General features: G+C 45.0%; 1 protein-coding gene across 5 annotated transcripts in view; it reads right to left on the reverse strand.

Moving 5' to 3' along the window:
* Positions 1-21,204, reverse strand: part of PPFIBP2 (PPFIA binding protein 2) — a 123,686-nt gene that overhangs the window by 24,251 nt on the left and 78,231 nt on the right. For all 5 annotated transcript variants that reach the window (XM_033120492.1, XM_033120491.1, XM_033120490.1 and 2 more), the window contains 3 exons: positions 17,423-17,554; positions 4,505-4,597; positions 1,053-1,164 (listed from right to left, as the gene is read on the reverse strand). In XM_033120492.1, the coding sequence (XP_032976383.1) occupies positions 1,053-1,164; positions 4,505-4,597; positions 17,423-17,554 (337 nt within the window). The remainder of the gene's footprint in view (positions 1-1,052; positions 1,165-4,504; positions 4,598-17,422; positions 17,555-21,204) is intronic.

A 21,204-nucleotide genomic window follows, 5' to 3' on the forward strand; every position in this document is an offset into this window, starting at 1 on the left:
GAGAAAGGCTGGGGAAGGGATTAGCATATTGGTGGCCTAAGCCACTGTTTCATGGCTACATGGCTTCCCCTCTAGCCAGGAATCTGAGCTCATGAGCTAAGCAGTGCTGAGGTGGAGATGAGACCAGGGAATAGGGCCAATCCGCCGGGCTCCCCCAGCATTGCTCTGCAGCCTGAGGGAAGAGGAAAAGTTGGAAGATGTGCAATCATTTTGTATACAAGGCAAATAGCTGCAAATACTAAACATGTGGTAATGAGAGGATTTACCCTCTAGTGAACTCTTCAGGGACCATTCACCGTCCCGTCACTTAGTTGGTAAGTACTTCTTAGGAGACCACCATGGGCCGAACACTATGCTAGGCTCTGCGGACATGGACTCAAACAGAACGGACCTAGTACCCGCCCCAGAGCGAGGATGGCAGGTCTATGTAAGAGACCCCTCCCCCAATATGTGACACTGATAAGTTATAACAAATGTTATGAAGAAAACAAAAAGATCACTGACCGAGAGAAAAATAGGATTGGGGGCATCTCCATGCGGTAGAGTGGCCAGGAAAGGTCTTTCTAAGAGGTAACAATTAAGTTGAGCTCTAACGGATAAGAAATAACTGATCTGTGTCTGTAACCTTGGGGCCTTGTACGAGTATCAGACAGGTATCCATTAAATGACTGAATGAACTGCTAAAGCCTCCCCTTTGGTGATGACACAAAAACAGGTCTTCAATCAAGTGAAGGTCTGAAGCTCCAGAGGTAGCTGCAAAGAGCTTTAATTATCAGACTCATCTGAGAAAAGCCTTCAGAGCCGAGTCTTCTGGACAGGGGAGGGTTCATGGCAGTGAGTCCACGATAGAGCTGTGCTGTACAGGCCCACTCGTGTACACACACACCTACATCTGTTCACTTGGACTTGTTTGCACACATACACGCACTTCCATGCACCTTAGTGCACCTACTCACACACGCACACTCCTGTTCATAGACGTGCACGCCCACTTACAGGAATGGACACAGGACTCAGGGGCAGCTGCAATCTGCCACAGTCAAACCACTTACCTTTCTCTGCATGGTCACCATGGAGAGCTGCAGCCCGGGAAAGCTGGCTGTGCAGACGCTCAATTTCTGCATCCTTCAGGGCCACCTGCTCTTGCAGCTGGGCTACCTCAGCCTGGAAGGAAACAGGATCCATACCAGCTCAGAGGGATACCAAAGTATAATGAAGTGCCTCAAGTCAGAGCCCAGGCCCAATGGGTCCTAGGCCGTATTAGGAAGTTAGAAGCAGAGGTGCAGGAGGTAAGCAGTTAGAGGTGCACACTACCATCCCCACAAGGTGGAGCTCTGCTGAATAAATTAATTCTTCCTGGCCATTCTGGCCCCACCTACCACTCTGGCCCTCTCCCAGCTCTTCTGCATCTTCCAACCCGACCAGGCTCTTTCCCTCGCCTGCCCTCTGTTCCTAACACCTTTGAGGTTGGAGGAGCTGTGATTGTGTGCTGCCCTTGGTCCCGGGATAAATACTCTCTTTCTGGATGTGGTCTTCCTTTCCCCAAGATATTCATGCAACAGCACATATACCATTGTAACAAATGCACACGCCTTTCATTTTCCATCCCATATGGGAAATACAGTGGAAATCAAACCACTACTGGCAGATAAAGAATGAGCCAAAAGTTCCCTCCCCAACCCTTTGTGCACAGCCACTGCCTCTGCCCAACCTCCAGGAACCTGTGCACGCTCACCCACATGTATATCCATACAAGCATTCAGGTATGCTGAGCAGACATACTACTGCAAATAAAGCAGGTAAGTACAGCCACACCAGTGCACACACACACATTCATATATGTACACCCAGGGGCAGCTGCTTTGGGTGGTTCCCATGGCTCTACTAAGGATAGCAGGTGAAATTTCACATGTAACTGTAGGTGTGCTTGTCCATGCCTTCATTAGAAAATCAGAACTGTGTAGGTCCCCGCCAAGAGGCACATTGGCTTTGAAGTCAAACCAACTTGGATTCTCTCACTTCCTATTGGGTGACTTTGGGCAAATGAATTAACCTTTCTGAGTCTTGGTTCATTTATAAAATGGGGAAAAGAGCATTTAGCTCATGGGGCGGTAGCGAGCATTAAATAAGATAATGGTTACAAGCAACTTAGCCTAATGCTTGGTAGACAGTAAGTACACAATAAATGCTACTATTGCTGCTCTCATACTATTCCTTCTCTTATGAATAACTAGCTAGTTCTCTGAGCATCAAAACAGACTACATAAGCTGTTGAGAACTGAGTCCTGAGCCAGGCAATGGAGTATACAGCAAAGGCTTCTGCTTGGGCTGCACCCCTGCCAATTTCCACACTATAGGCCAGAACGACAGGTGCTCTGTTATCCTGTCCCCACAGGTAGGAAGTCAACAATAGCCCAGAGGCCCTCCACTTGACTTGACCATGAGGACAAAGTATGTGCTATGGCAATAGCCACTGAGGCTAGAGTGACCACAGGCAGAGATGGGCACCCTGGTTCCCAACAAGCACTGGGCCTCATTAAACCCATGGACCAGCCCTATTGCTGCTGCACTGGAAGGGACCACACCTTTAGGGACCAAGAAGTTTTACACAGAACAATGAAGAACTTTCAAAACCAGTGAAGGTTTTTATTGTAGGGAATCAGGATGGTGTAGAGGAAAGAGCATGCGTTTTGGAATGGCACAGATCCAGATCCAAACCTTACCTTGGCCACTCTGAGCCTGTTTCCTTACCAGTAAAATGAGGATAATGAGTCAATAAACCTCACCAGGTTATTTTATAAATCAAATGAGAAAAAGTGTGCAAAGAGCTTCATACATTGTGGCACGCAGGAGGTGCTCCACACCTGGTAGTTATGAAATAACCTGGGGATCTCAAAGGTCTACATGAGGAGAAAAGGAGCTTAGGTAATTTAGAAAGAAAAGAGTTGTTTCGGTTCATAAGAGATGGTGGTACGTACAACTTCAAAGGTTTTACCAAGACTGTATTTGCCTGAGTAGAGCATCAGGACAGAAAGTTCTGACACATTAGAGAAAAACAGTGTTCCTACAACTGGTGACTATGAAGCATAGTTCGTATAAGGGTATAATTACATAAAAACAAAGCAGTAGATATATGGATCTGGATTGTCTATGGTTGGTGCTGACTAGCTGTAAGGTCTCAGGAAAGTTACTTAACCACTCTGTGCCTCAGTTTTCTCATCTGTAAAATGGTGAAGCAAATTATTTTATATTCATACAATAGAATACTATATAGACTACAGACAGCAAACATGTTCAGAGTTTTCTTTTAAGAGCATGATATAAAGTTGTATATAAATTATCAACACCAGAAATTGAGAGAGAGAGAGAGAGAGAGAGAGAGAGAGAGAGAGAGAGAGAGAACCTAAAAAAAGAAATGCCTGGAAGGAAATATTAACAGTGGTAGCTCCTACGTGATATATGATTTTTATATCTTTTCTGGTTTAAAAATTCTCTATACTGAATATTATTGTTTTTGTAATCATTAAAAGTTAACTTGCAGAGAAAGATAAAACAAAGTATAATACAAACGAGAAGTTAAGAAAACTCGAAGTAAAAATGAAAATGCCTGCAGGGGCCATGTGGTAACACCTGTAGGTGGCGCTGCGGAAGCCTTAGTGAAATGGCAGGTGTGCACCCCACCCAGGGGCAGCCCTGCCCAGGCTGCCTCAAGCAGAAATGCTGCTCTGGGGTTGTGAGAGCTACCTACCCTACACCCCACTACCCCCGGGCACACTAACTCTGTATTTTAATGTGAAATATCCTCATACTTAAGTGACAACTAATTAGACATCTTTAAATACAATGTTCAGGCCAAAAAAATAAATACATAAATTTGTGGGTCGATTCCAACCCATTCATTTTAATCTCTGCAGTTCAACTATTAGAGGAAACGAAGGAAGAAACCAAGGGGAAGGGAAAACTGCTATTTCACAAAAGAAGTTATCCTCAGCGTCCTTTAAATAGCAAACCCCGCAGTTCAATAGAAACATGATTTGATTTTTTAAAATACTCAAAGTACACATTATTTGTTTAGGGATATAGTCATTGCTGAAGAAAAGCATGCCTATTTTTAAAAACTGATTATTAGAGGGACTGGTAAATTTAAAATGATGCAGCCAATAATATACCGTTGGTTCACCTGCCTTAGCATTCATCACTCAGTCAGTCACTCACTCACTCCCTCACTCACTCACCCCTTCTTGGCCCAGTGTCAGCTGGTGGTGGTGCAGGACATAGCAAGAGGAAGGAGGCTGAGTTATTTCAGCATCTCATAAGCTCGTGGACCATCTCCATGAGAAGAGCCCTCCTAGATCAAAGCTGTCTGCTGCACAATGTGGCCACTGTTGCATGTGCTCACAGTAGGGTCAGTTTCTGCATTTTCCCAGCGTAGTAGGCTCCTGCAAACCCCAAGTCTGGACACGGACTCTCCCTACCGGGCCTCAAAGTCAGAACCGCCTTTTACCTTAGTGGCCTTCAGCTTCCACTCATACTGATTCCGTTCATTTTCCAACTCTTCTACCTTGATTTTGAGGTGCCTGAGTTCTTGCAGTAACTCCTAGAGAGATGAGAGAGAAAGACAAAGTTCTGATGGTTACCGAGCAGGATGGTCCCTGGATCCACAACCATGATTAAGCTCATGCACAGAGGATGGGGGGTGGGGGTGGGCAGTGCTCTACACTCTGGCTCAAATCCTTAACCACGTCCTCTTTCAGGAAAAGCTCTGCAGCCATTGAAAAACAAAGAGCAGGAAGTTCTTCACATGCGAAAGAGAAAACTTTCTGCTTCTTTTTAGAACCTGTTCTGCCTGCCCCTTTCTGACACCCGTCCTCTGCGGGGCGTGCCCACATCATGCACAGTTGGCGCAGCACAGGTAGGGCTTTGGGGCGAGAGGAACAGAGTTGTGGAAATGAGGCAGCCTCTTACAAAGGAACAGGAAGCAGGTGAATTGGGAGCGGCTCTTCACGCTGAGGGTTGAGCAACACAGAGGAGGGGTCGGTGGTCCTAAAAGGCTTCGCAGAGGAAGTGACAGCCAGCAGGAGAGAAATAAGAGACTAAGGTAACAAATGCTAAGTGCCAAATGTAGAAGCCAGTCTGGCTGTTCCAGTTCAGAGGAGGGGGTTAGTTTGAAGAAAGGAGGGAGGGAGGGGGCATCTAGGGAGAGGATGGGCGATGGGGTCAGGAAGATAAGGTGTGGCTCTACTCTAAAGGCTTTTGGATGAGCGTATGAAGAATACTGATGCCATTCTTTGGAGAGTAGGGAGCCAGTGAAGGTTACTAAGTGGGGAAGTGATATTTAAAGGACTTGCCCTTGAGCTGGAATTCAAGCCCATATCTTCTGACTCCAGGCCCCTACTTTCTAAACTACCCCGCCAGTGAAGATGACACCACTGAGTACCCGTGTCCCAAACCAAGGCTCCTTTAACAGACAATTGGTCCTGCTGGCTGGTTCCTATCAGAAAAATTAGCATAAAAGACTTTCTGACCTCCAGACTCATCTAACAAACTTCCTATTTGTGTGGATGGCATGCAGGCTTCTCCCAAGTGTCGTGGCCCAAGAGGAACTCTTAATCCCGCCTCTTACTCATCCCTGTCTCATTCAATGACAGCTCCATCCACCGACTCCCCTGTGCAGAACCTGGGATCCATTTTGATCTCGCCTCTCCCCTTTTCCCCGTACATATGTAACTCAGCCCCAAGCCTTGTTAACTCTACCTCTCAGGACATAACCTGAATCCCTCATTCTCTCCAACTCGACACCACTACTCTGGTCTAGCAAATCGATTGCTGACAGCCTGCACAGTCTCTTCATCGGCTGCTCCTCTGTCACTTTGCCCGTCTTGAATCCTCTGACCCCCATGACATCCGGGGGAACAGTACACTGAAAACACAAAGCTGATCCTGGCACTCCCCTCAGCGCATACGCTTTCACCCATGACCAGCACAGTCGGGCCTGCCCCAGCGCCCTGCCTGGCCCTGCGTAGCCTCCAGCCACAAGGAATACTATTTGGTTTCTCCTTCTGACATGGGCCTTCACACATGCCATTCCCTCTGTCTGGACCCATTTGCCAGGTTAACTCCTGCCCACCTTCAGGCCTCCCTTAGCAAAACTATCCCAACCTCCACACTTTATCAGGTGCTCCTGCCATACTCTCCCAAGGCGTCCTGTGTATCTGCTTTAAACATTTCGTGGTATGATTACTAATGGCCAGTTCTCCTATACTATGCACTCCACGAGGAGTTTTGCTAACCTCTGTCACATAGTAGGTATGAATTATTTCTTGATGAATGAACACAGGAAATTCCTTTAACTGGCCTGGAGTGCTTTGCATTCTGAGAAAATTCACTAGAAAAGTTACACTGCTTACACTTGAATTTGGTAGTGTAATTTATTAAGTTTCTTATAGTGGAGGTGAGCATTTGTCGATATCCTTTTAAACTTATACAATTTTACTAACCAATGTCACCCCAATAAATTTAACAAAAATTTTTTTTTAAAAAAAGTCTTCCAAGCGAAGGTTATTGCATCCCTGATCTGCAGCATTCGACTTCTTGGCCTGTTGTGGCTTGCAGCCGATCCGTAATCATTTTCTGAGACCATTTCTGGCCCTGCCTGAGGGGGCACCAGGCCTGCTGATGGCAGAACAGAAGTGTGCAGGTTACTGCCTGAGGAGCTGCCACGATGGGGACACAGAGCGTGATGATCTCCAGTCTGAGAGATCATCAAAGCTGTCTGCTGCACAATGTGGCCACTGTTGCATGTGCACATAGTAGGACCACTTTGCATTTTTCCATCGGAGCCTCCTGCAAATCCCGAGTTTGAACACTGGCCCTTCCCACTGGGCCTTCGGGCCTCCCTGTAAGCGTCAGCATCACCTCTTACCTTAGTGGCCTCGTTAGCACATCCACCTCGTTCTAAGCTATTTGTTGCCCATCATTGGCTATAAACACTGGCGCAAATTATAACTTCTTTAGAAGCCTTTCTAGGGTAACCCACTCAACGTGGGGCACGCCCCAACACCCTCTCAGGGCTTCCCTATCCAAATCTACACTTACATCTTGGCTCTCATTTTTTTCCCCATATCCTTTAATGTAAGAGAAAATCTTCCTTACTGAATGTCTCCCTAATGCCTAAGTCTGGGTAGAGATTTCAACATGTTCCGTAGTTGAATATGGTAACTTCCTACAAAGCTGAGGTCGACCTCCTGCAGTGCTCCTGACTACTGTGACCTTGACCTTCCCTGGGGTTTCCAAGTCCTCTGACAGTGGGCCTTGGAGGTGCAGGCTCATCTCTGTGCAGCTGCCATCACCAGGCCTCAGGAGGCCACACAGGAGCTGGCCATACCAGTATGAGGGGCCAAGTCCAGAATGCAGGTCAGATATACCCCCAGAGATCATGAAATCCCTCTAATGTGGTTATGCGGGGGAATTTTTCTGGCAATTCAGATGATGACTTAATCGTTATAGAAAATGGAAACTTGTATTTTTTCACTGGGGATAAACCTCCTTAAAAATAAACTTGAAAGGATTCTTTCATGATGCTTTTTTTTTTTTTTTTTTTTTTTTTTAAACCACAGGAGCTGAAATTTCAGTCCAGGAACAAGAATCAGTATCTGAATTGTACTTGGGGAGGGGAATCCTGAGGCTTCCTTTTGCACAAATGCCCCGTCACTCAGCACACCCGACACACCTCACTCCCAGCCCTGGGGGCGTTGAGTGCCAGCACCTGTCCGAGGGTTGGCCTCACCTGCGCAGCTCACGTCCGAGGGGGGTGAGTGAGTCTCAAGCTCTGCCCAGAGATAACAACAGATCCCTGTTAAGCCACTGCACTCTGTTCTGGTTAGGAGAAAGCCCAGCCCGTCCACCAGTGAAACGCCCCCCACACACATGCTCTGAAATACTTAAGTGTGGTTCCTACAGATGACCCCTCCCAATGGGCACAGTCCTGGCTGCAGGCCTGGGGCTCAGTCACACCGTCACCGGCTGCCACCTCCTCAGGGTGGTCCCTACTGAGTAAGAGACGCTCTTGAATCTGCCTGTGGATGTCCAGCTGCAGCCTACACATCTGCTCCTGCAGCTCACTGATCACATTCAGAACCGACTGTAGGAAGGAAGAGAAAGGAGAAAAAGCACCCAAGGTCAGTCAGCTCTCATATACCGAATTTCTTAAGAGAGCAGCACAGAAGGAAGCATGCAGAGGGTGAGCAACAGGCGGCACCCAGCGGTCACTGTCTGCAACCATCTGCTTTCTTCACAGGAACCAAAAGACATGACATTTTCCCTGAGGCTTGCCCCATCTTCAGGCCTGTCTTACAGTTTGAACCCCTTCACAGCTCCTTGGTGCCATCCTGGCATGTCAACATCTGAGGCACGAAGTCTAGGAACAGCAGAGACAGGCACACATATGGACACATCCACTTTACACATATGCCAGTGCTTCACATGCCAGCTCCCCCCAAAACATGCACAGGCGACACACGGCACACACCACACTCATGCATGCTAATATGTCCCCAACCCCAAACTCTCACTCACACCCTCTATAGCAAACCCGACTCCTTCACTTCCCACTCCAAACCTGACTCCTCTCTAGCCTCAAGAACATTTGGCTTTTTATGGCAACTGAAAAAATACCTGCAACCCTTGGAAGTCACAACCTACCCAATTCTGGATCCCTTTCACTAGCAGCTCTCCTAGGCTTTCCTTTATCTACTCCATAGACATTTACTGTCACTCTACAAAGACCCAAGGCCACAGTAACCAATGCCCCTCACAGGTGAGTGGGAAGAGACATACAAAATAACAATCACAGCAGGGTGGAAGCACTATAGCCAAGAAAACCACACACGGGGCTTTCAGGGAGCAGTGAGTAACTAATTCTGCCTGGGTCTAGAGGAAGGGATGGGATGTCAAGTAGCCACCTCCTAGACCCCTTGTCTGGGTGCGGGAGTAAACGGGATAGAGTAATGGCCTGGGGTACAGATGATGGTGCCACTTGTGGCGGTAAGGAACCCAGAGGTTGGGGGAAACTATGAACAGCCCATAAGTCAGGGGTAGAGGTGTAAGGAGACAGTTGGCAATAGAGTGGAACAGGGTGTGTGTGTGTGTGTGTGTGTGTGTGGAGGGGCGGGGGTCAATTAGACTGCTTAGCCTTCTCTGCCCACTTTTACTGCTATGCTAAGACTGGCACCTGGTACTGAAAGGTCTGCCCACTGGCACCATGGGAACTGCCCAGTCATGTTAGAAAGGGGTTGTCCATGCCCAATAGTGACAGTTTTGTCTAAAAGAAGAAAAGCTCCTAGCCCATATCTTGTTGTTTTATAAATCCCGTTTTTCAATGTAGAAGGAAAACTGGTGGTCTGGTTGGCACTTTAGGGCTGAAGGGGCACTGGGGTAAGGCCCCTATGCCAGCCTGCTCTTCTCTCTGGTAATGCCATTTCAACTGGGAGAGCTGCAGTGCAGTCATCTCTGATACGAGCAGGCCCCTGGCCTCCCAGCCACTCTCCCCTTGAACTAGCTCACCTGATTTAGCCCACAGACATCCCCAGGTTGTCTTTCCCCAGGGTCATCTGCCCAACAAGTTATTTCTCTATGGAGACCAGAGGATTGGGTTGAAAGCTCAAGGTGACCCTTGTGGGCCTGAGTAAGTGCTCTGGACTCCAGAAGTTCACGCAGCTTCACTGTGGCTGGTCCCTGAACCCCTGGGACACTGAACCAATGGGCTGGACAATATCTGCCCTCTGAGGTCTCATCTACAGTCCCAGTGCAGACACTGGGCTCTGACTTGGCCTTTGCTCCATCTTCCCCTGGGTTCTGAACCCTTTGCTACCTTAGCTCAGATGCCTAACAAGGGTAGAGGATTCCTGCCTGACTGGCCTCTGCCACTAGGAGTCACAGTCTAGCTCTGTCTCTGCTGTTCTTGGACTTGGCATCACTGGGAGATACTAAATAGGAAAAAGATGTCGACCTTCAGTTTCTTCATGCTTTTTCTTCTGAGAAGTTTCAAAGTCTTTTGGAGCTTTCATCATTTAGCAGGTAGGTCCCTAGTACTACCTTTGAGGACCAAGAAACTGGAGAAGAAGGAATTACAGAGGGAGGAAGAGGAGCTGGAATCAGCAGCCCGAAGTGGAGGGCGTAGCTAAGCACAATGGGAGCTGGGAGTCCAGTGGTGTTTCTAGATGAGAAATAGGAAGTTGAGGGAGATCCTCCCCAATGGCCATGACCTTCTCTGTAGAGGAGGTGGCAAGGCTGCCTGCTCAAAGGACACAGCAAAGCAAACAGGGATACAGATTTACAGTAGTCACTGTGAGGCACGAGAAGAGGAAAGTTAGGGGTGGAGACCAGCAATACCAAGGAGGGGGAGGACGCAGCTGAGGATGGAAATCAATTAGCATGGAACTTTTTTGTTGTTTTTAATTTCTAACCCTCTAACCAAGAGCCCTGGGGCAGGAGGAAGGCTGGAGGGTTATGCCTGTTACCGGTGGGGCTAAGCTATGACGAAGGGCAGGATGATGCAGGGAAACGTGCACAGCTTCATACTTGACAGACCTGGGTTTAACGCCAGTCTGTCACCTCTTTTCCCATGTGAATTGGGTGAGTTATGAAACTTTACCAACCTTAAATTTCGAATTTGTAGAATGAGGGTCTCACTACCTCATCGGGTGGTTGGGAGGATGAAATCAAGTGAGACTTAGGTAAAGCACTTGGCATGGTGCCTGGCACAGGGAGGCATTCAATAAATGAGAGTTCACTTCCCCCCCGCTTCTCCTTGTGCCATCAAGTGTTTGATCCATAAGAAATGAACAAGAGAAACTGGGAGAACAATAGAAAATACCTACTGGTCTTGGGACACAGTTAAGGCCCATGTGACATTGATTGCTGACAACAAAAGCCCAGCGGCTCACACCCCCCAGTATGCCCACCTTATTGGGTACCCTGCTCCAGAATCTCTAGCCTCTCCTAGCCCACTGGCCCTGCCTATCTTCAGGCCTGCTCTTTTCTTATATAAGTTTCAAGAACATCACTGCCTTCTCTCGTCTCTTGTTCCCTCCATTATCGAACTTCTCCAGTGAGGAGTCTAGACCTGCTGTCCCTGGTTTTCACCCCATTCCCTGGCCCCACTCTCCAGGTAGACAAGCTCTGCCTCCATCATACAAGGGCACCACTCTTCCTCAGTGCCCTCCTCCTGGCCAAATCCACAGCACGTTCTCTGCCCGCAAGCGCCTGGCTCCCTCTTGAAGTGTTTCACGCCTCACCCTCAGTGATGGTGCACTGTAAGGTTCTTCTGACCTCTTTTACTCCTTTTCTGCCAACCTGTCAATCACTTCAGTCTGTGTAGGTTTTTATGAATTCCATTGTCAACTGATCCATTTACTTTTTCTTTGGATTCCTGTCATCACAACTTCAAGGCCTTCTACATCAGCATCCAAATTATGGACTGAAAATGCTAACCAGGCAGAAGGGCTAAGGGCAGATTACTGTAACCCTCTATGGAAAAACCTTTCGAGAGGTAGTCGTTAGGTACTTAGTATTCTTTATCATTTGGGTACCAACATACCTATTTTCACTTTCATCCCGTATTTCTCTATCTTATCCACAAGACTATCCCAAGCAATGTTTTTGTCATGCCTCACTGATTTACCAGGTCTACGACTACAAGACACGTTCGCAGCCAAGCCAATGAAGTCAATCTGATGTAACTCTTACTGGACACGGATCCCTACCTTGTCTTCTAGCTTCTCACAAACCATCACAGGGTTGAGCCCAAACTCCATAGACTAAATATTATAGAACCCATGTAACTTTCTCAGTCATTTTGAAGGAGGAGGAGGAGAACAAAACGGTGTACTTCCAGTTTTTTACCAACACTTGATTTCCCTCATTTCCCAAAGTTTGCTCACAGCAAGCAGCTAGGCTTGCTGTCCTAAGTGCTCGGCACCTATCACGGCATCACTGGAATCGAGCCCATTCTTTCTTTGATCTTATTGAGAATATAACGTTTAACAAAAAGTTTTCCTATTGTCCTCAGCACTGTCCTTTTGCTCGGGGTTTGCCGTTCCTGACGCTGTTCACGCAGGTGCACTTTTATATGTTCTTTCTATCTGTTATACAAGCCCCTTTGAAAACTAGTTACTCTCAAAGTACTGTTAAGCTTTTTCTTTTTATGGGTATTATTTGAGAGATTGTGCAATCAGACTATATTATTTTTAAGTGGTTCAATATTCTTGAGTCATCTTCTATTTTACTTCTGAACTTTCAAAGTTACAATTTGCCAAAGTCTACAGTGCACGTCTGTCTATGCCTAGTTTTCCCCCTGCCTCCTGTCATGAACTCTCAAATAACAATGACCATGGTCTCTCACGGTGCTTATCAGTTTTACTCATAAACTAGTTCCTCTCTTTGCTTCAACATTGGAGTTGCAGTGGCAGTTTTTCCAGTTTCTTTCTCTACCCGCTGGGTGGAAACTATAAACAAGTGGTGGGGGCAGGGGAAGGGACCAAGAGCCAACCTTTCAAATACTTAAGTGTTTAGCTGGAGGAGATTTTTAGGAGGTATCCAAATGGCTACTCCCTTCCATCATTGCCGCTTGTCGGCCTCAGTCAGTCTGGAGATCTGTATATTGCCCTCCTCTGCTCAGTGTGACCATGTGGTATATACCCCAACCCTGCTGGGACACACTTCTTTAATTCTCCCTATCCATGTGGTGGTGTTGCTTTCCAGTATATCTATCCTCAGATGTGGTGTTTCAACTTACTTTTATAATTCTTTATCTCCAGGGCTAGGCCATCTCCTCTTTTAATAGGTCTGTGTCTCTTCCACAGGGTAGAGCCTTTGAAACCTGTGTTCCTTTCTTGGGTCCCATATCATTAAATCCAAGTGACATTTATGAGGTTCTAATTGTTGTTCTGTGGTGTAATCTCAGCTCATTCACTCCTGCTTTGCCAACCATCGAAGTTCTTTCTTATGGTTCTTTTCTTTGTGAAACTACTGGGTACCTACCATAATCATAGTTTTTCCCACCCCATCCTACCTGTTAAACTTGTTCACAATTGTTCTTTCTCTCCCACTTCCTTCGTGCTCAGCTTAATAATGTCCTGGCACTCTTAGACATCACAGGTGAGACTATAACCTCTCTATAGGGCAGTTTGGAAATATCTGTCAAAATCTCATGTGCATGTAAACTTTGACACATCAATTCCACGTCAATATCCTCATACCTGTACAAGCATTATTTGTAATAGCAAATACTTAGAAACAAATGTCCATCAAAAGAGAACTGATTAAATAAAATCAGGGCACAGGCAGATAGTGGAATATGCAGACATAAATATGAATAAGTTTTCTTAATGAGGAGAAAATGTGTGTGTATATATTTATAGGTAGGTATACACAGATATCCAAATAATTTGCTTGTCCATGCATAAAATAACTGGAAAGTTAAGAAACAAACTGATAACATTGGTTCCTGACTGCTGGCTGAGGGACAGGCATGGAAGGAGACTTTTGTTGTATATACTTCTTGAACTCTTGAGTTTCGAATTGGTGGAGAATATTTTCTATGCTAATAAAAATAAGTAAACAAACAACATAAAATAAAAACAAGAATAATAAAACTCTCCTAGTCAGGCCAGCACTTCTCTGAGCAAACACAATCTTCCCAGCCCTTGCTCTGTACTCCAAGTCCATCATTCTGGTTGCCCAGTCCAGAAACCAGAATCCCTCCCTTCCAAGGTCCTAACCATAGAAAGAAAGAAGGAATGACACCACCACTTGTGCTGTCAGATATTCCACTTTCTGCCAGGAAATCCTCAAGATTCTTTCTAATTCTCTTCATGCTTCTGCATATCCCTCATCAATAAGGCTGACTTCACTTCCCAGAACATGCTGGATCCCTGCCCCCGCTCCATAGGCTGCTCCTTGCAAAATCCTTTGGACCCCACAAGGAATTCAGTGACAGGCCTCTTTGCACCCCCGATGCTTAGGGAAGCCAGCCTCCCTTCTCTCAGGAAGATCCCTCTGAGGGACATGGCTTTGACGTGGTGAACCACACAGGGGTTTTTCCTTTGCTTCTGGATCTCTTTCTTTCATGTTCCATTCTCCTAATTCTGGTGTTTACTTTCCATGTCAGTCACTCTTCTGCAGTCCTGCTTTTCAGGAGCAAATCTAATTGATCCAAACATAGGTTCCCCGAAATGACCCAGAACCACGGCAAAAGGCTGACAAGAAAAAGTAAATATTTGTCACCCCAATAAAGTTTAATTTAAAAAAAAAGAAAAAGTAAATATAGGAAACTCCGTAATCGCCCACCTCTCATTTAGGCCACTACTGACCAACTCCTGAGCAAGGTGGGTTGTTAGTATTCTCTCCACTTGACAAGAAACCTGCCCTCGGTCCTCAGGCTTTACAGACAACTTTCTGTAATCACTTCCACAACTGCAGACAGCAGGATACTGGCTTAGGGTGAGATCAGAACCAGACAGAAAGAGCAGTCTGCAATGTTCTCATCAATAGCATCCTTTCTTTCTTTTTTTTTTCCATTGAAACATAAAATGGAATTTGAGGATTAAAGCCTGAGCTGCATGGAGGAAGTTTACTACAGATCTGGCTACCTGGAAAAAAAAAAAAGGCCCTGCCTTTTCCAAACCACAAATAATCAGGCCTTAGGCTAAATACATTCACTGGAAAAAACAGTGGCAGTACAGGATGGAAAGCAGCATTCCTTTTACTCATGAAACTACGACCTCTGGTAACCTCAGCTAGCTAAATGTCTCACTCAAATAAACATCTTCATGTAGATGACAATAGCTCAGCTTTAGCAGCACTCTTCATGTATTTTTAAGCCTCTCGTACTGCAGACAGTTACCAACAGTAGTGGAGGTTCTGGGCATACCAGCAAAGATTGTGTCCAATTACAAGAATGAGAAATTATGTTTCAGGTCATGTGGCTGTTCACCGACTATCACGGGTTTGAACAGCCTAAAAAATTCCTCCACGTGGAAACCTAATGTTTGTACGAGCAACTGGGAAGGGCTGTTATCTGATAGGACTGACGCCAGTAACTCAGGGTCTATGTTGCCTCAGAAATGAATAGCCTAATGGAAAACAAAAACAAAAAACTCAGATTGAAAAACAATCCTGCAGAAAAGAAAGAAATAAAGTAAACAGTAAAATGACTGCTTTAGTTATCCCTGGCCCAGAAGTCAGAGCTCTCCTTCCTTCCGATCTTCCCTAGAAAGGAACTGAGCTACCCCGGCTTGGTACTAACGCTGCGTACTCCCAGGATGGACTGCCTCTCGCGCACAAATCCATACGTGGGTACACGCTCCCTACAGTGGCTGGTTTCGAATCAGGCATGTGACCCAAATTGGCCCAATAAGACACAATCCTGGGGCTTTCTCTGGAACCTCTGAAAAAGAGAATCTCTCTCTCTGCAGGGGTTGCCAGGCTGGTAGAGTTGCTGATGGCCATCTCCGTCACCACCTGGGGAGAGCCTTCCTGAGAATAAGGCTAAAATAGAGCCAAATGATAAACTAAGACTGGTTTCTAATGACATTGTGAGGTCACCTGGATCCAGTACTATTGGATTTTTAAACCCTGGACTCTTCGAGTTGTGTGACCTAATAACACTCCCACCTTAAAAAAAAAAAAAAAAAAAAAGAGAGAAAGAAAAGAAAAGAATTATGTGGTTTTGAGTTGAGTTTCTGACACTTTAAGCCTCCTCACAGAATCTATTGAATTGTTGCCCTAAAGCCCTACTGTATATTCACATGTAATCACATATCTTGAAACATTGGTAAAATTAACTCTAAACCTGGAGAAAATTCAATTGCTTCTCTGTGAACATTTAACAAATAGTCTATTCAACTAACACTTCATACAGTTAGCTTTCAGTCTGTGTGAACTTTGCCATCTATAAATAATGTATTTAAGTCTACATTTCCATTTCTATCATGTTTAACATGATCAATAAGTGATCGATAAAAACTGGCTATTACTATGTGTCCAGCACTCTGCTAAGGGCTGTGTGGACATTATCTCATTCCCTACTCAGAACAACCCAAGAAATAAGAAGTACATACTATTACCTCCATTTTACAGAAGAAGAAATAGAGGTTTGGGAGGTTAAATTACTTGCCTAACATCACAAAGCTGCTGAGTAGCTGAGCTTGGATTACAGCCAGGAGATCTGATTCAGAAGCCTGTACTCTTAATCACTAGAAGATACTGTCCTCAGCTTAATGGAGAGAACTTCTTTTGGCAACTGTTCTTACTAATGAGCTTGTTCTCAAAGCAATACAAGGAATATGCCCTCACATATTAGAAGTGTCTCAAGCACCAGTGTTTACCCAGCAAACACAGAAGTATGACGGGTTGCAGTGTACAACAACACTGGCACTTAAAAGCAAGGAACAATATCCATCTGTAGATTTGGGGGATGCCTAAATGGAAGAAGGGGGTGAAGATAAACCAACTCCCTACAAAATACTGGAGACTATGATAGGGACTTTATTTTTGTGATTTTATTTGGACTTCACACAGTTATTCATTGTACAGATAAAGAAACTGAATTTCAGAGAGATTAAGTAGCTAACTTGTTGAAGTCCATAAAGCTGTTAAGCAGCTAGTCAGTAATTGAGCCCCGGTGTTTCTAAACCTAAAGCCTCTCTTCCTTCCACATCTCACGCGGCCAGGGACTGGTATGTAGAGACACACAGACGATATTATCTAACGTTAAAACAGGATGTTCTCTCTCAAACGAAGGAGCTCGGAGCCTAAAATCCTCTAAATGTTTATTCAAAAATGGAGTCTAGCATGCTCTAGTCTAGTCAATGGCATATGGAGCCTGGAAAAAAACAAAAACAAACCCAGGAAAACATTCTCTTCAGAGAAGGCTTATGTATGGGCCGACCCATATGTTCCATCAGGGGAAAAGAAACACAAAACCTAAGGTTTGCATCTGGGTCAGTGAAATGCACATCAGACTCCTTGGATATAGTGACTGTGGCCTACTGGGCAGCTGACTTCATCCCAGTATGTGGTCACTACCTTGGCTTTCACAGGAGACATCTTGTGTCCCTCCACATCTTGTCTGATCCTTCCCCACTACTGCTTCCCTTTTTATTCTTGTCAGCAGCTTTAGGAAGGATAAAGCCTTACAGCCAAAACTGGGTGGTTTGGGCATTGCTGAAATTTGCAGCTACAGCAAAACCTGATAACTTGGTATTAACAGATCATTGCATCTCTAGTGCACAGAAGTTTCTGGCACCCAGCAGCTGCCAGGCTCAGGGTTGATCAGATGGTCTGAGTCCACATTAGGATAGTTTTCCATGGTCTGAGCTCCGGACAGTATGGGTCCTCCTGGAATTTGGTGTGTCACACTCACCTCTGCTTTTCTCTGCTTCTCCTCCTGTTCTCTCTGCTCCTTCTCCATGCCAACCAGCTTGAGCTTCAGCTCAGACACTTCAGTCATCAGATCGAGCTTCTGAGTCTCAAGAGATGTGCGACTTAGCAGCTCCTGCAGGCAAAATCATAAACCTCATGGATCTCAAAATCATAAACCTCCATGGCAACAAGAACAACTCTAGCTCCACAAGCACATAAGGCAATATCTAAGTTGTGTGTTGGTTAATACAGAGTTGAGACTGCTACATATAAGCCACAGGCTCTAAGAGATAAGCCTGGGATGATAAGAAATCATGTATGGAGAGCACAGCTCCTGCCACAACCCACTATGCTCTGAGAGACAACGTGAGCTACATTTTAAAAAAAACCCAACACATTAGCCCATAGAAACCATTATTCATTATTTCATTATTATTAGAGAAAAACAAAAGCATACACTTGAAGAACTAAATTTCTTCACCTCTATTTTTTAAGGCAAAGCAATAGGTCCTTTTCCACTAAAACAAACAAAAAAAACAAGTTTATGGTAATATATTTTTCAAAATCAAAATTTCCATATCACCTCCTGAGCTCAATGTTCAGCACAGTCTTCAATCATCTCATTGTGAGACCTCTCTGCAATGAGCCTAGAAGGGAGCGAGCACATCAAGTGCAAGTCCAGTGAGTACTGAATGATATAGAATCTTATTATGTGAGATGATCTTTCCTGAGCTGTATCAACATTACAATTTGGCCACGAGGGGATGTAAGTAAGAAGACTGTTCGTTCCTTATTGTGAGGACTTCCGGTGAGAAGTTATTACTAGTAGACAACAACTTGCCATTAACACATACACTTAACAAGCATAAATAAGGCAAAAAACAAAGGTGTTAGGCAAAACAACTGCTAAGAACCATTAGGAATTAAGGCTATGAAGAACCTCAAAAAACAGGAGCATTTCCCAAAGTCCAGGGACAACACATTTCTCAACTGGCAAAAAGCAATGTTCCATGAGGTTCAAAATCCTAGTATATGGTAGACATTGAATACACAGGTCCTAGCAAGGAGAATATAATATGGCAACTAGGAGAGCCACGGGCCAAATGAGCAGATGGAAAAGACGCAATGTCCTGCCAGGGTCTGAGCATTCGGTAACATCTTGGGCAGCCCAACCCTAGTACAAGAATGACGATCTCCACACCACTCTAACCCAATAGCTGTGAGTTCATATATTCTGAACTGTCTTCAGGTCATACACCAAACTACACAGGACAGAGATTTTAACTCGGAATACATGATTCCTTAGGCCAAAAGGCCCTCAGTACCTGAGAAAACCAGGCTACAAACTGTCCATCTGCTAATCTGAGGGGATGAGTATGTAGAAGCCAAATCAGCAAAATGAGCTCACTGAGCACTGGGCCGAGAAGGCTGGCTCTTCCTGGGCCAGTCAGACTTAAAGCTGGCTTATAGGGCAGAGGCAGTGGCACTGCCATGCCAGAACTGTGAATTGCTTGGTCGTGAGGAGTCAGCCCAATAAGCATGTCTAATGTAATTTGTGGACTGGGGGACACAGATTCACTCAGTGTCTCCTTTGTGCCAGACACTGTTGGGTATTTTACATATATCCCTTCCATAAACGCTCTCAGGGATTTGGCAGTAAATATTATTATCCCGCTTTAACAGATGAGGAAACAGGCCCAGAGGTTGACCTGTCTTGGCCAAGGACATATGTCAGACAACAGCGCGTTAGTTTTCAAACCAAGGTCTGCTGACTCCAAAACTTATTTCTGTCTAATGTATCACACTGTTTCTCAAACAGAGGAAGAAGTCGAAGAATTTTAAGGGAAATGAAAAACATGCTGAAAAAAGGCAGTCAACAAATATTCACTGAGCCCAGGAAACACCCACTCAAATTGACAAGATTTTGTTGAGTACATACTATCTACTAGAGCCTGGTATTAAGGCTATGCAGAAGATAAAAGGCCCTAACGGCTTCTTTCCTGGGTAAAGACCATGGCACCTCGGGTCGAGTATCTTAAGATGTAACCCTCCCCCACACTACCTATTGCCCCCTACCTCCTTCACCCTCTTCCCCACCTCTCTCTCTGCCTCCACCACCTCATAATTCTATGTCTATTGCTCCATCCTCTCATCAACTTGATTATTCCAAAAATGATCTGAGGCAGTTTGCAAAATAGACAATTCAAGTTAAAAAATAAATCATAAAAACTAAAGTAGGCAGGAAAAGAAGTTGAAGTCAGAGTTATAGTTGGAATAAAAGTTACACCCTAAAGTTCTACATACGCGTACAGCTAGACATGGAATATAACATGTATGTGAGCTTCCCAGCTACCAAAGCAAAGGTGAAAAGGAACAATTCTACAAAGCAGGTCCATGGGATAACATTTGTTTTGGAGTGCTGAGAACTGAGAAAATATTCTTCTATGAGACTTCGTAAAGTTTACTCAACAAATATGTTTTCATGTATCTACCAGATGCCAAGGCCTAGGGATATGATGGTTAAAAACACAGCCTCTATTGAGCACTTGAGTATCTTAAGATGATATGTCTACTAACCAGCATTCAAGATACTTACTGCCTTGGTGGGATTTAAAAAGTCTCAGATTGTATCTCTCTTGAAAGCTAAGAATCTACTTCCATTATTGCCCAAATCCCTGTGGCTGGGATTTTCACTGCCAGGTTGTAATTGGTCACACCAATGTTCCAGCTGACAAGGGTAATATTCTAATTGGTCTCACTAAACTTCCAATAGCCATTCCAATTGGTCATGCCAGGGTTCCAGTTGGTCACACTAACATTTCAAATAGACAGTCCAGTTGGACACACCAAAGGTTTAATTAGAAACCTGGGGGTGCTTAATTTCATATACTCCACTGATAATACAGTTTTCACTTACTCTCTCCTGGCTTATATCTATTACCACGTGCCTCTACCTTCCATGACCATCACCCCTCATCCTTGTCCTTAATAAGTACTGCCCTAGTGCCTGACTTCGAAAACCAGCCTTTACCAAGCTGATCTCAGTCCATTTCCACTGCCCATCTCCAGGCCAGGCATGGCCTCCAGTAACTATTACAATACACTGTGAACTCTCTCATACATGTCTTAATGGGATTTTACCTTCTGTACATTCTCAACTGCTCCTTCTACTTCTAGTATAAGATGAATCCTGACTTTTACACAATACGACACATCCTTCCCAGTTATCTCAAGTGGAGACCACTGTGTTCCAACCACTCAACTTACAGAACACTGTTCTCCCTGTTTCAAGACTGCTTCCAGACCACTCTTTGTCCCTATTGATCTCTATGCCTGCCCTCCTCTTCTCAGGCAGCACCACTCAGTTATAGCCCATGCTTTCCAAACATCCAGAACCCAATACCGTCTCCCATTTTTCTTGAGGCTTTCGTCTTTTGATCAATAGTTTCTCTACCTACTTTGGGCACATTTCGTCTCCTCAGTAGCTTCAACATCCTTGTTTATCTTCCTTTCAAAATCCACTCCGGCTTCACATTTCTTGAACTCAGCACCGACAGGCTTTGCTTCTACTTTGTCTCAGGTTTTCAGTGGCATGGCTACCACCTGGCCCTTATCTTTGTCCAGAAAGCGTTTGCTCTGCTTTTAAAATCTTCAACTCTAACATTCTCTCCTCTGGCCACAATCCTCTGACCTTTCAACCATCCCATTTACTCATTCAAATAATCTTTAATTTCTTCTTCGGTGTCCGCTAGTTACTTAATAACTCCTTATTTTCCTAGTTTA

Source organism: Rhinolophus ferrumequinum, chromosome 11 (genome assembly GCF_004115265.2).
Source record: "Rhinolophus ferrumequinum isolate MPI-CBG mRhiFer1 chromosome 11, mRhiFer1_v1.p, whole genome shotgun sequence".
NCBI lineage: Eukaryota > Metazoa > Chordata > Mammalia > Chiroptera > Rhinolophidae > Rhinolophus > Rhinolophus ferrumequinum.